Source organism: Nannobrachium achirus (assembly GCF_963921795.1).
Source record: "Nannobrachium achirus genome assembly, chromosome: 6".
In the NCBI taxonomy this organism is placed as follows: domain Eukaryota; kingdom Metazoa; phylum Chordata; class Actinopteri; order Myctophiformes; family Myctophidae; genus Nannobrachium; species Nannobrachium achirus.
In genome coordinates, this window is record NC_137815.1 from 18,868,695 (window position 1) to 18,882,751 (window position 14,057).

General features: G+C 45.8%; 1 protein-coding gene across 2 annotated transcripts in view; it reads left to right on the forward strand.

Moving 5' to 3' along the window:
• Positions 1-14,057, forward strand: part of LOC308287451 (inositol 1,4,5-trisphosphate-gated calcium channel ITPR1-like) — a 190,134-nt gene that overhangs the window by 115,883 nt on the left and 60,194 nt on the right. For both annotated transcript variants that reach the window (XM_080728624.1, XM_080728623.1), the window contains 3 exons: positions 412-459; positions 5,239-5,374; positions 10,803-10,981. In XM_080728624.1, coding sequence (XP_080584750.1) covers positions 412-459; positions 5,239-5,374; positions 10,803-10,981 — 363 coding nt within the window. The remainder of the gene's footprint in view (positions 1-411; positions 460-5,238; positions 5,375-10,802; positions 10,982-14,057) is intronic.

Genomic DNA, 14,057 nt, shown 5'->3' on the forward strand with positions numbered 1-14,057 from the left:
GCAATATCAGGCACACTTTTCTGCATAACACCCCCAACACGACACACCTTTCTGCATAACATCCCCAGCACGGCACACTTTTCTGCATGCCCCCAAACCCTGCATGTGGCTCCTGTTCTGTGTGTGTGTGTGTGTGTGTGTGTGTGTGTGTGTGTGTGTGTGTGTGTGTGTGTGTGTGTGTGTGTGTGTGTGTGTGTGTGTGTGTGTGTGTGTGTGTGTGTGTGTGTGTGTGTGTGCGCTGAGTGTGATATGATATTGATCCGGTATTTCACTGCATGAAAACAATAACACTAAAACTGTTTGTTTGTCTCTATCTAACTAACTGCAACCTCACTGCAACCGCATTGCAACCTCACTGCAACCTCACTGCAACCTCACTGCAACCTCACTGCAACCGCACTGCAACCCTAGGAGCTGGATGTGAACCAGCCTGAGAAGCTTCTGTTGGATCAGAAGAGGGTAGGTTTGTCCCTTCTGTCTGTCTGTCTGTCTGTCTGTCTGTCTGTCTGTCTGTCTGTCTGTCTGTCTGTCTGTCTGTCTGTCTGTCTGTCTTCTGTTGGTTCCTTCTGTCTGGTTGTTATTTTGATCATAAGAGCCATTACTGAATAGTCTCGCGTGGCCAGACTGTTGACTCCGCGATTTGGGAAATGCTCCCGTCAACAGTCTGGGGCACGGAAATAGAAATGATGAGTGCGAGATAAAGCGGATGTGACGCAACCACTCCCTTGGTGCAGTAGCAATAACATGTCCTACTGGAAGCATTAAGTCTCCTTTCAATATTTCTGGGGGCGTTATTTCGTCTTTCTCTGGTGTTATTGGTGCTCCATGATGTTTTCAAACGTTTTCTTAAACTATACACCCATAACAAGAATAGGCCGCTCGAATGACTTTGTCTGGGCTATTGTGTTTCTGTTATGTTTCCATTGGGACTACAGTTCAGTGCAGCACTGGCTACTTCCGATACTCGCCGTTCGGGAGCTGCCGTTCCAGACTCTATATAGCATTCGGAGATTGTGGAATAGTTGTCTGGCTACGCGAGACTAGTTACTCAATGTCAGTCTCCAGTTTTTCTTCACAATATGTATGCCACTGGTTTACTACGACACCATGTACAGTACATTAGGAGTCCACTAGTAGTAGGCCTACTAGTGGTTCTCCAACTTGTTTATTTTCCAGGACCCCCATTAACCTGAGAGTGTACAAAGTTGTGCGCACTCAGATCTTTCAGGTCTTTGCACACTGCTGCGAATCCATGTTTTTGTATGGATATTGTTTATTGTGAGCTCAACCGACGGAGCGAGAGAAGCAGAACAGCTATTTTTACAGCACGGAATACGTTTGCAGGAACACCGCACTGTGAAAAAAGACAACTTCCGGGAAAATTCAGCCCCACCTCCTAGAACTCTCTCTGCCTCATATCTTGACCAGGCTTTTCTCTTGGCAGATGAGTAAGCCTGGCTACGCGAGGCTAGCGATGACCCCTGCATCTCTGTCTGTCTGTCTGTCTGTCTGTCTGCATGCCATCTCTGTCAGCTCTGACTAACCCTCCAACACTCCACTAGAGAAAAGGCCACCGTTATTATTTTGTCAGTGGGTTTTTAGTACCACAGCTGATTCCTGAGTTTGAGCTTTGTGTGTTTATTTATTTACGTATTTATGACGACTAAAAGTCTCACTCCATCTAGACAGTCAAATCCAGAGTGTCAGTCTGCCAGGTTTTCATCTCCTCCACACTGTCCTACTACTGTACCACAGCGCTAAGGGCGCTTTTCCTGTCCCATCCCATTTTACAGTACACTTTAAGACAGAATAAGACAGAATAAAGCCATAATAAGAAATAATGTGTTGGTAATTAACAAAGGCAGAATAGCAGAAAGAGCGAATACATTCTCTGGCACCGGCACCTGCCTCAGAACTGCCGCGGCAGCATAGGCGGCGGGTCAATAAGGCCAGGGTAGGCTGTGCCTTCCCAAATGCTACGCTGGGTATTTTGCAAATTATATAATATATGAACCGCGGGGGCCCGGCCGTCAGCCTCCGACTGACAGTCAGTCTCAGTCCAAATGAACGTCAATCTGCCTGACCGTCATCGCGCTCCCTCTGTTACACCTATTTCCTGTTATTTTTCTGAGTAAAATGTCACGCATTGGGAAGAAGTAAAGGGGGACACTTTATTGTGAAGGACAACAGGAAGAGCATTCACAGACAGACAATGTTGTTTTGTTTACGTTTAGTGAGAAGTGTAGTGATGATGGCTGCAGTGGACCGCGCACTTTCAAAACCTTTTGTAATTTGTATCAACTAAAATATACCACAGACACTTTCAAATGAGACAGGCAGCGATGCACAAGCAAACAAAGGCATTAATCATGACGTCGACATTGGACAATTACGCCAGCGAGGAAACTATACAATGATATTATCATCATCACGGATACTTTCTGATTCTGGAAGTGGAACACTTCATCTGTGAGTATTATTGCCTGAACAGGTCAACTGTTAGGACTTCTCCTCTCTATCGCGCAGCTGAAAGCCTGTATCAACAGAATAATTGTGTGTGTGTGTGTGTGTGGGGTGCAGCCTCGCCAAACGTTTGGCTCACCCGCCGCCTATGAGCGGCAGAGATGCAGCGCGCCTGCCGGGTCGAACTGCCGGTCGATGCCAGAGAATGTATTCGCTCTTTCTGCTATCCTGTCTTTGTTTTTATCTAATAAAATAATATTAGTTCTAATTACCAACACATTATTTCTTATTATGGCTTTATTCTGTCTTAAAGTGTACTGTAAAATAGGATGGGAACGCTTTTCCACCGGCAAAGAACCGGTTCTGGTTTCTTTCTCCCACCTATAGATGAACCAGAGGTGAGCTTTTCCACCGAGAACAGAGTTGGTTCCGAAACGTAAAAGTTGGTTCGGAACTGGAACCACAAAATCCTTGGTGCCTACAGTGCCAGGGCCAGAGTTAACTGTTGCCATGGTTACCAGATAAACAGGTGTCACGGTAGCGGGCTGGTAAGCGAAAACACTACATATCCCATCATGCAACTCGACCACCAGCATCATGAAGCATCTATTCTCCATAATCTCCGGTTCATTGCTGATGCAAAGAAACAGCGTTTATCTCAGAATCTGCTTCCAAAACGCCAAGGCCGAGAGACGCTCTTTTTCACGGCGACACTACTGAACCGTGGCGGTTGGCCGTGGTTAGGATTTTAGCATGTAAACAAACTGGCGTCCATTTTAAAATCGTCAGATTAAACAACATGCACACGCACGTGGCTTCTGGGGCTCTTCAAAATAAAGCGTAAGTGATGACGGCGCTCTACAGCACATAGAATTACCAAAACAATGGCAGCCCTCTAATCTCCACTAAGAGAGAGAGAGATCATTTCATTGGTCAAATATTTCCAACACAGCAAAGCAGGTGTTGAATGTATTCCTACGGAGAATGCATTGATTAGCAGGATCTCTCTCTCTCTCTCTCTCTCTCTGAAACACACACAGCCCGTCACAATTATAACAATCGTCTAATTGCAAATATTTTTGATAATCACAAATAATTTGCCTTCATCGTTTTCATGTTGAAAATATAACAATAATCCAGAAACAGCAGGAACGTCAGTTCCAACAGGTCACGTAGTGAACATGTAACGATGACAGCCCGCGTTGCCTTGACGTAAACTCATTTCTACATTCGTACGACCTTTTGTAAACCTCAGATCCAGGACGCCAACGTTGTCCCCGATTGGACAATCAAACTACCAATAGACTGCTTACATAAAGCACACATCTGTCCCCAAATGTGACGTGTGTCACGACTCACCCGCACGCACGCACGCACGCACGCACGCACACACACACACACACGTACGCACGCACGCACACATACACGCACACACACACACACAAGCACACTCACAGGCACACGCACAAAGACACACACACACACACACACACACACACACACACACACACACACACACACACACAGTCTTGTAAATGATCTCGCCAACAAAACAACCCTGACCTTTACCAAACGTCAAGTATTCTGTCCTCAATATACGTGCACTGGTTACATAATAACAATGACACACACACACACACACACACACACACACACACACACACATACACATACACACGCACACGCACGCACACACACACACACACACACACACACACACACACACACACAGAAACGCAGCATGGTTGCTATGACAACCTATACGTCGTCAGTGATGAGTCATGGCGCGGCACCGAGTGCCACGCTGTGAGCTTGTAGATCTGCTATTTTTTTAAAGTCGTGAAAATATTTGTCTTTGAATATTCAATATATTCAAGTCTTTGAATATTAACATTTGTAACTCAAATATTTGCATCGGGGGGGGGGGGTTAGATGGGGGTCCGCGACCAAACACATGTAATTTTGGGGGTCCTTGGCATGAAAAAGTTTGAGTACCACTGATTTAGAAGAAGGATTTAGAAGACATTTATAGAATCAGGTCAAAAAGATTCAAAGACTTGCACAGAATGTTCACTATTTGTCACGCTGTGAGCTATGTTTCAACTGTTAAAGCATAACATAATATGGTTAAAGTCATAAGGCGTGGGTTAAAAGTAGAGTTAAATGACACGGCTTTATTTACATGTGAATCCTTCCCTGTATTGTTATGTATTTCCATTATGTTCAATAACAGACTTATGGCCTATGTGTTAATGGGTGTGTCCTATGTGTTAATGGGCGTGTCATATGTGTTAATGGGTGTGTCCTATGTGTTTATGGTTATGTCCTAAGCGTTTATGGGCATGTCTTATGTGTTAATGGGCCTGTCCTATGTGTTAATGGGCGTGTCCTATGTGTTAATGGGCGTGCCATATGTGTTTATGGCTGTGTCCTAAGTGTTTATGGGTGTGTCCTATGTGTTAATGGGCGTGTCCTATGTGTTTATGGTTGTGTCCTAAGTGTTTATGGGTGTGTCCTGTGTGTTAGTGGGCGTGTCCTATGTGTTTGTGGGCGTGTCCTACGTGTTTCTGGGCGTGTCCGCTGTGTTAGTGGGCGTGTCCTATGTGTTAGTGGGCGTGTCCTATGTGTTAGTGGGCGTGTCCTATGTGTTAATGTGTGTGTCCTATGTGTTAATGGGTGTGTCCTATGTGTTAATGGGTGTGTCCTATGTGTTTATGGGCGTGTCCTATGTGTTAATGGGCGTGTCCTATGTATTTATGGGCGTGTCCCTCCCAGGGCGAGGCTCTGAGGCAGATCCTGGTCAACCGGTACTACGGGAACTTCCACCGCAGCGGGGGTCGCAGGGACAGTCTGACCTCCTCCTTCACCACCGGACCCCTGAGCCCAGGGGGGCCCAGCAAAGGCCAATCAGGTGAGAGAACATTGCCAAGAGCCAATCGGGTGAGAGGACACCACTGTGGCAGTGGTCAGGATCGTTCCAGTCCATCTGTATATTTAAATATAAAGATATATTATGTTTTTATTATTAAATATTCTCTAAATATAAAGATATATTTTAAAATATTCTCTAAATATAAAGATATTGTTTTTTTTTTTTTTTTGTTCTTCTCGTTTTTTTTCTGCTTTTGGGAGAAGGGGTCCTCTATAGCTCAAATATGATGATTATTTTGTGGAGATTATTATTATTTATTTTCTGGATTTAAAACACATTGTAGAATGTGCCCCAGGTCTTAACACAGCGGGTGCCCACGAGGTGTCTACGCGACAATTTCTTTGATGTCCCCGGAGGCCCACGACGCGTTGACGTGTTTACTGTATTTACAGTATTATGTTTAAACCTCACCGTTAGGTTGGGGCTACGCATGGATGTAGCCCATTAGCCGCTAGTCGCTTCGAGTCGACGCTGGGAGCTTCGCGCGGCCGTTTTGGTCCGTATACTCCAATGCATTTCCTCATCTTTTAAAGCCCTTTATCTCCGATGTTTGTTTTATGGCTAAAACTGTGGCCGCGTGCGACATTATGTCCAAATTTTGATCGGCAATGAATAGCTATGATCACCACTAGCCCTTACAGTAACTTACACAATAACATCCTGTCTGCGCTCATGTGACCAAGTGACGTCATTACGCATGCATTGACGCAACAGGCCGTTGTAAGCTTCTATGAAAGTCAATGGAGTTTTGTTGGGCAGTCAGCTGGGGCTCTGGCGTCCTCTAGTGGGCAGTCGATGTGTTAATGGGGGTCCCTGAAAATAAAAGACATTTGAGAAGCACTGCTCTGATCTGTCCCTTTAGGACTGGGGGGTCTGGGCAGTCTGAGTCTGGGGGTTAGGGTTAACACAATGGTTGTCTGCAGTACCCCCTTATACTGGGTTTCTGAAGCGGAGTACCCCCTTACCTTTTTGAAAAAAATGTCTGGGGGTACTGTAATAACTCTGGAAACTCGGGAGGGGGCAGCAAATGAGTTTTAATACCGGGTACTCAATACATTTGTTATGGAGTTTGTAGCGGACCCTTGCTTTGAGCTCCATCCTTAGGCTTAGGGTTAACACACTGTCCCCTCAGGACTGGGGGGTCCGGGCAGTCTGAGCAGAGGGGAGATGACTCTAGGGGAGGTCCGGTGTTGGTGCATAATACCATAATATGGTTTTATACAGGTTTTAGCCTAAACAACCACTCGGATATTGAAATTTCATGTTCTGTCTGTCTCTAATTCCAAGCCGTTTCAGATGCAATACCAAAATGCCCTTTGTTGGCAACAGGGTGCTGTCTTTGGGATAAAATTGGAACGATACCATGCTATTGCTAATCTTCTCTGTATCGTTCCAATTTTAGCACTACTTTACACCGTCCACCCCATAGTCTCAATAGAATCCACTTCAAAAGTACCACCCCTTCTCTTCAGTTGCCAGGAAACTGAAGTGGAGGGGCGGTACTATATGGAAATGGGCCCTGATGTGATGTCACCAGTCCCCTTTTCAGGAGAGAACCATTCGGACAAAAACACTCAGAAAATCACAGAAATTAAATCCAAGGCTTAGAGTTAATGAATTGTATTAATATTAGGGATGTCAGAAATGGACTTTTACCAAAATCGATTATTCTACAGTACTATTCGATTTTTAATCGAAAGTCGACCCCCCCCCCCCCCCCTCCCCTCAAAAAAAAAAAAAAAAAAAAAAAGAAATAATTTTTTTTCTCAATTTTATTTTTATTTCTCTTTTTACTGGAATGCAATGCACCTTCACATGCTTTTTCAAGTTACATGTATAACTTTCAGGTAATGATAAACATTAAGCAACATTTCAGGAAAAAAAACAATAGCCATAAGCCATCATGTAGCCTGCATTAGCTAAAGACTTGGAGGCAATGGCAGAACAATAGGCCAGAACACTTTTTTATATTTTTCATTTACAGTAGCCAATTATTTTTAACCCCATTTTATCCCTATGTAGTTGTTACATATGTCTCTAGTTATTTAATAATCACAAACAAAATGAAATACAGTAGGCCTAGTCTAATCAGACAAAAATAACAAATTAAAGTGTCAGTTGCTTTGTTTAAGCATGCATCAAACAGTGAATCAAAACTGCAAAGCCATCAGTAACAACAAAACGTCTCTTGACTCTTACTCGTTTTTGTTCAAAAAGATGAGCTGGTCAACATGCTCAGGGAGTAGGCGTGTGCGCAGCCGATTAACAACAAGTCCTGCCGCCGAAAAAACCCTTTCCGAGGGGACAGATGTGGCTGGCACACACAAGTATGCCCTCGCAAGTTGTGCCAACCTCGCGTACCTGTTCTCATTAACTTCCCACCAGCGGAGTGGATCCAAATTGGGAGCAATGGAGTTTTCGTCGCAGTAACGGCTTAATTCCATTTCAGGCGTTAGTGGCTGCTCCTTGTGATAATCGTCGCCAAACAAGGTTAACATTGCAGACTCGTTCTTGTCATATCGTGGTCTCTTCGCGGCTTCACCACCACCAGACGCCCCTTCCTCCGCTGAGTCCTCCTCTTCCTCCTCGATGACCACTGGGTCGTCGTCTTCGGCTGCTGCTAGGGCTGAAAGCATCGCCGTGACTTTGGCCTTGACAGCATCCTTAAAGGGGAAGACCACCCATTTTCAATATTGAAATATGTCATTAATATACCTTAGAGGAGTTGTGTGGAAATAGAAAAAAAGTTCCCCCCCTTCTGTGTTGCCTAGAACTGGAAGATTGATTTTGGGGTTTGTATTGTAAAGTCCAGAGTGTGATGTCATCATTCTGGACTTTACAATGCAAACCCCAAAATCAATCCTCCAGTTGTAGGCAACACAGAAGAGGGGGAACTTTTTTTCTATTTCCACACAACTTCTTTAAGGTATATCAATGACATATTTCAAAATTGAAAATGGGTGGTCTTCCCCTTTAAGCACACGGTTAGCGAACTTGAGGTGCTTATGCCGTGGGTCGAGAAATGATGCAATGAAGGGTACTTTCTCTGCACTCTCCACGTCGTCGGGTTTCATTCGCTTTTCCAGTGACTGAGCCACGGCTTGCTTGAACTCCGCAACCTTTTTTGACTCTCCAGGAGTAACAGGCAGGTGTGTGTGCAGCAGCGTTGATGTAGTGGGATAAACCATAGAACAGGAGACCCCAGACTCTCCACTCAGGGCAGTGGTTGCAAGTTGCAGGGCGCGCAACACGGACAGCAGCTCCTCCATCACGGTCCAAGAGTCGTCAGCAAGCTCCAGTGTCCTCGCGTCGGCCAGCTTTGTGACACTTCGGTCCGAAAGGACAGCAGTAACAGCCCAGCGCTGCTCCTGCAGACGCTCAAACATTTCAAAAATGGAGTTCCATCTCGTGCGACAGTATTGAATCAGACAGTGTTTCTCCAGCTTTTGATCAGCCTGAATCAGAATAAAAATAATTAAGAATTAGTTTTGTCACATCACAGGTTTACATAAGCACACACTTCTTTATTTTGTGTGTGTGTGTGTGTGTGTGTGTGTGTGTGTGTGTGTGTGTGTGTGTGTGTGTGTGTGTGTGTGTGTGTGTGTGTGTGTGTGTGTGTGTGTGTGTGTGTGTGTGTGTGTGCGTGTGTACAAATTAAATAAAGACATTATATTGTTTATTATTTCCATTAAAAAAATAATTAAGGGGGGGGACAAACCTGTTTCTGACGAAGCGCCTGTGTGGCTGTAGTGCTGTGATTGAAGTGTGACACCAGTCGGCTGGCCCCGGCAACAATGTGCTGTACGTGTTTGAGCTTGAAACCATCATTAATGGCTAGTTGAAGTGTATGGGCATAGCATGGACTTGATTCCCATTCCAAGTACTGGTTGTTGGCAAGAACGATATTGCTGGCATTGTCATGGACACATGCAACCACTTTATCTTGAATCCCCCAGGACTCGGTGGCACTGAGAAGCCCATTGGCTAAATTCTCAGCAGTGTGCCTTTCAGGCATAGCCCTCGTCTGCAGCACTGCACACTTCAACACCCATGTATCATCAATGTAATGGAGGGTTATGGTGACGTAGCTTTCAGTTGTGAGTGCCGTCCATCCGTCGGTAGTTATCGCCACTTTTGGAACAATTAACAATCTTATGCGCAGATCATTTGACTCTCTCATGTACAGCTTCTCGATCCGAGCAGTGATTGTTGTTCGGCATGGGATCTTGTACTGTGGTTCCAAAGTTTCCATGAGTTTAATGAAGCCCTTTCCTTCCACGAAACTCACTGGGAGCATGTCCTTAACTATCATATTAGTTATCAAAGCAGTGATTTCTTGTGCACGCTTTCCATCACAAAGACGAGCTGTAGTTGCATAGTCGGTGATACGTGGCTGTGCTGCTTCTTTCTCTGCCTCGGCTACTGTCACGGTGGGGTGCTTCGCACTCAAATGATTATTCATGGTTGAAGTTGAGTTGCGGTAGGACAAAGTCTTTTCACACAGCTTGCATTTTACCTCTGTGTCGCTGATTTTGTCGAAGTAGTTCCACGAGGAACTCTTTCGTGAAACTTTCGGCATCTTGTTTTTAGCGTGTCTCTCACAGTTCTCTTCTCTCTTTGCCAAACAAACAATCGCACGTGTGCCTGTCTGCCTGTGGCAGGGGGGAGGGGTGGGGGTGTATATGCAGCAGTTGCAGTCAGTGCGCAGGCAGCACGCAGCAGGAGTGTGGCGCTGATGGCTCTAGTAACAGTTTACTTTACAGTTGTGGTGGTGCTAATAAATGAATGGCCATACTATTATTATTAATAATATTACTATTATTAGCCTATATTTTGTTTAAAAACGAAGCCGTGAAAACAAAAATATATATATATATATATATATATATATATTTTTTTTTTTTTTTTTTGATTTTCGATTATGAAATATTAAAATCGAATAGTGGCGGCCCGAACGAATAATCGAAAATCGATTATTCGGTGACATCCCTAATTAATATGAACATTTCATATCACGATTATTGTAACAAAAGAAATCACGATTTACGATATTATTGCGATAATAAAAATCCACTATCCTGGGGCGAGAAATTTGCCAAAAAATAGCAGATCTACAAGCTTGAAGATCGGCTGTTTTTTGGCAAAGACATTTGATAGAGAGTGAAAAAAAGACTGTATCAAATACGTATATTATAAGTACCTTTTACCATAGAGGGTTTAAATGGTACCGGATATGCAGCTCGGCAAATAAAAGGTGAATTGATCCCAGTTCATGACGGAGGACGAAATCACGATAAATTAAATCTCCACGATACGATTATCGTGAGTGTTTTTTTTATCACGATAAACGATAATATCGCGTATCGTCCCATCCCTAGTCCAGTGTTAACAAACTGTCTCCCCTCAGGTCTGGGGGGTCCGGGCAGGGGGGAGATGACCCTAGCGGAGGTCCAGTGCCACCTGGACAAGGAGGGAGCGTCAGACCTGGTCATCGACCTCATCATGAACACCAGCAGCGACCGAGTCTTCCAGGAGAGCATCCTATTGGCTATCGCCCTGCTGGAGGGCGGGAACACCACCATACAGGTGAGAGCATCCTATTGGCTATCGCCCTGCTGGAGGGCGGGAACACCACCATACATGTCTGTGTCAATCATCTTTTTTTTTTCCTTTTCTTTGAGCGGCGGTCACACCGTCTCCTAAGAGTGACTCTGTCCGTGTGTTACTGTGACTGTCTCTCTGTGACTTTGTATCGTGAGCTGCAATACCGCTGGTGACCAAGTGGCGCTGTTGAGTCACACGTGCACACATGCACACACAGGGTATAGATGAATGAACTGCTCAGATCAGAGATTCCGTTAGCCGGTATTTACCGGCCATTGACCGGTTATGTGTTTAACTCATCGGACGCCCACGAGGTGTCTACACGCCAATCTCTTTGATGTCCCTGGGGGCCCACGACGCGTTGACGTGTTTTATAATATCTATACTGTACTGTAGTTACTGTACTTTGCTACCGCAATGAGCGGTGATCAAACACTACATTTCCCAAAATGCAGCGCGGTACACGTGACCAGGATGTGCAGTCTCCCTGCAGCCAATCACAAGCTTCTGTTGCCTAGCCTGCACTCTCCCATCCCCTATTCCCCTCGCACGACTCGTACCATGGAAGACAGGGATACTATTTTCCCAGTAACGCGGACATAAACGTAACATGGCGGATTCTTCTCCTGGTCTAGCTTTTTCAATCACCATGTTCAAAACGCGACCCTTTCTACCGCCCGTGACACACACGCTGTGGCCCAAGATTGGTAAAAAGCTGTCCTGACTGAAAGAAAAGATCATCGTGAAAATAAACTGGACATACATGGATTACATTTACTCAACGTATTACGGATACTTTTTCCACGCGAAGGTACGTAAAATGATGACGTGTTGCATGACGTGTCGCAGGGGCCCCTGCGAGGGTAAACCCTGAATCACCGCGGGCGTCCGATGTGTTAATTGGCCGGTAATTATAAAGTCCACCGGCCACTGTGGCCGGCTCTGAAAATGCCTCTTAGTCTATTTTATCATTTAATCCTATTATTCACATAATTATTTGTCTAAAGTAGTAAAGCTACAACCATTAAAACCATAATTTTAAATTTGTATCATGTTCTGTGAGTCTTGACGACAGCGGAGCTCACCGCCGCTGCTGCTGCTTTATGCTGCGCTGTGTGCATTAGATCAGTCTATATTCGTCGTACGATGGTTACGCGCATTGAAAATACCAGAGCTTCAAGCTCACAACACGTCGCAACGCGCCGCACTGTGAGCTTGTATGTCTGCAATTTTAGATACGCACACGGCCATACGGAGAAGCACACATCAAGTTTCACAGCTGACAGTTCCAGCAGCTTGTAACAATCAGCGCTATACAGCGTGGGTTTAGTGCTATGATCCGAACAGAACTGGGGTTCTTCCGAGGGTAATCTGGACCAAGCTGGACCCAGTAGACGATAATAAAAAAGGGACCCGAACTCTGAGGAATCACATGGATATTATACAAGCACGCACATGACTTTCTGATCACATGGATGTGATGTCATTAGTGGCGTTTCCATAAACTTAAGCGCATTAGGGAAGCGAATTATCTTGAAATGCGCTTTAAGACAAAGCGAATTTAGCCCGTTTCCATTAAACTGGTGAAATGCGATTCTTGGGAGATCCTGCCTGGGTCCGTCTGACCGACCTGCTGTAAACCCTTCCCGCGGGCTTGCACACATAGTGCACAGAGCTGGGATGGGGCTGACCTAGCTCTGGTCCATAGCGTTAGTCTGGAGTTAGAACTCCTCTAACGCTATGGACCAGAGCTAGGGCTGACAGAAAGACGTTTATTCACTTGTCCCTCGGGGACGGGCGACATAAAGTCGGCGAAAATCTGTCTATCTGCAACACAAACGCACCGACGCACGCAAGCCGGCTGAGTCTCGTCTCTGTGATCAGCCACTTGCACACATAGATTAGACATAAAAGGGGGCATGATCCCCTGCCCTTTTATCCGTCTGTAAAAAGTGCCCTCTTCAGACCATGAATGATTTTTTTTTGTACATTGGTAAAATAAATTCAAATGTCCCCGGGCACTTTCCATATCATAACTGAAGGCTGCATTCAAGAGAATGCAGCATTCAGTTACATTTCTAAAAGGCCCTTTTAGAAATGTCTGCCCCTGCCTCTCTAATATTCTCTGCACGTCCCTGTCTGTGATTATTCTGACGGGCAGCCGAGAGCGCAGGAGGAGGAAACTTTTGTGATGCGAGCTGTGGTGTCGTGCATGGACACTATGGACTGTATACTCACTGCCTGGACAGGTTTGTGTTTGTTGTGTGATGTCATGTCACGGTGATTGTTGAGCTAGGGACTGAGTTCAAGATTTTCTGCATAATGCACGGCTTTGCACGCACGGCATGCGTCGCAATCTCTCCGCTGATGGCTCGCCTATTCTGAGAGGCGGGCGAGGTGCACTCAGCGCCGCTCACTGCGCTGTCAAGCGTCTGCTACTCTCAAAGTAGCCTAATATTGAAAAATAAGCATAATATAGCATCGGACAAAGACGCTGCAAGATCGGGTCCGTTTTCCCCGGGTCCATTTTAGGGTCGGGGCCAATTTAATTCGGCTCGGGGTCCAATTTAATTTAGCTCCGGTTCGGATCGGATCCAACCACTATCGGATCCATTTCGGGCCGGGGCTAGAAAATCTGTAGTTGTCTCGGTGCCGGTTCGGCTCGGTCCAAATTTCCTCGGTTCCATTTCGTCTCGGATCCCATTTTTAAGGACCCGTGCTAACCTCTAACGTGAGGGCACTGCTGTGACTCGCTGCACACGCATCCCGATTCCCGACCAGAGCCAGTCGCGGCACACCGCCGCGGAGAAAGTGCGGCCGGCGGGAACACAGAGCAAGCCCCGGCCGGGGCGCCCCGAGCGGCGTCCCCGAGCCGAGGAGGCCGGCCCGCCGCCGGTTGAATCCTCCTCCGGGCAGACTGCATCCTGCTGCGTCGCAGATGCGAGCTGCTTTGAGCTTGTATGGCCACTTTTGGCCTGCGCAACACGGTGTGATGACGAAGGGTCACTCAGTGTGTAACAACCGGTTTGTTTTGTAGGCTAACGCTATACAATGGACG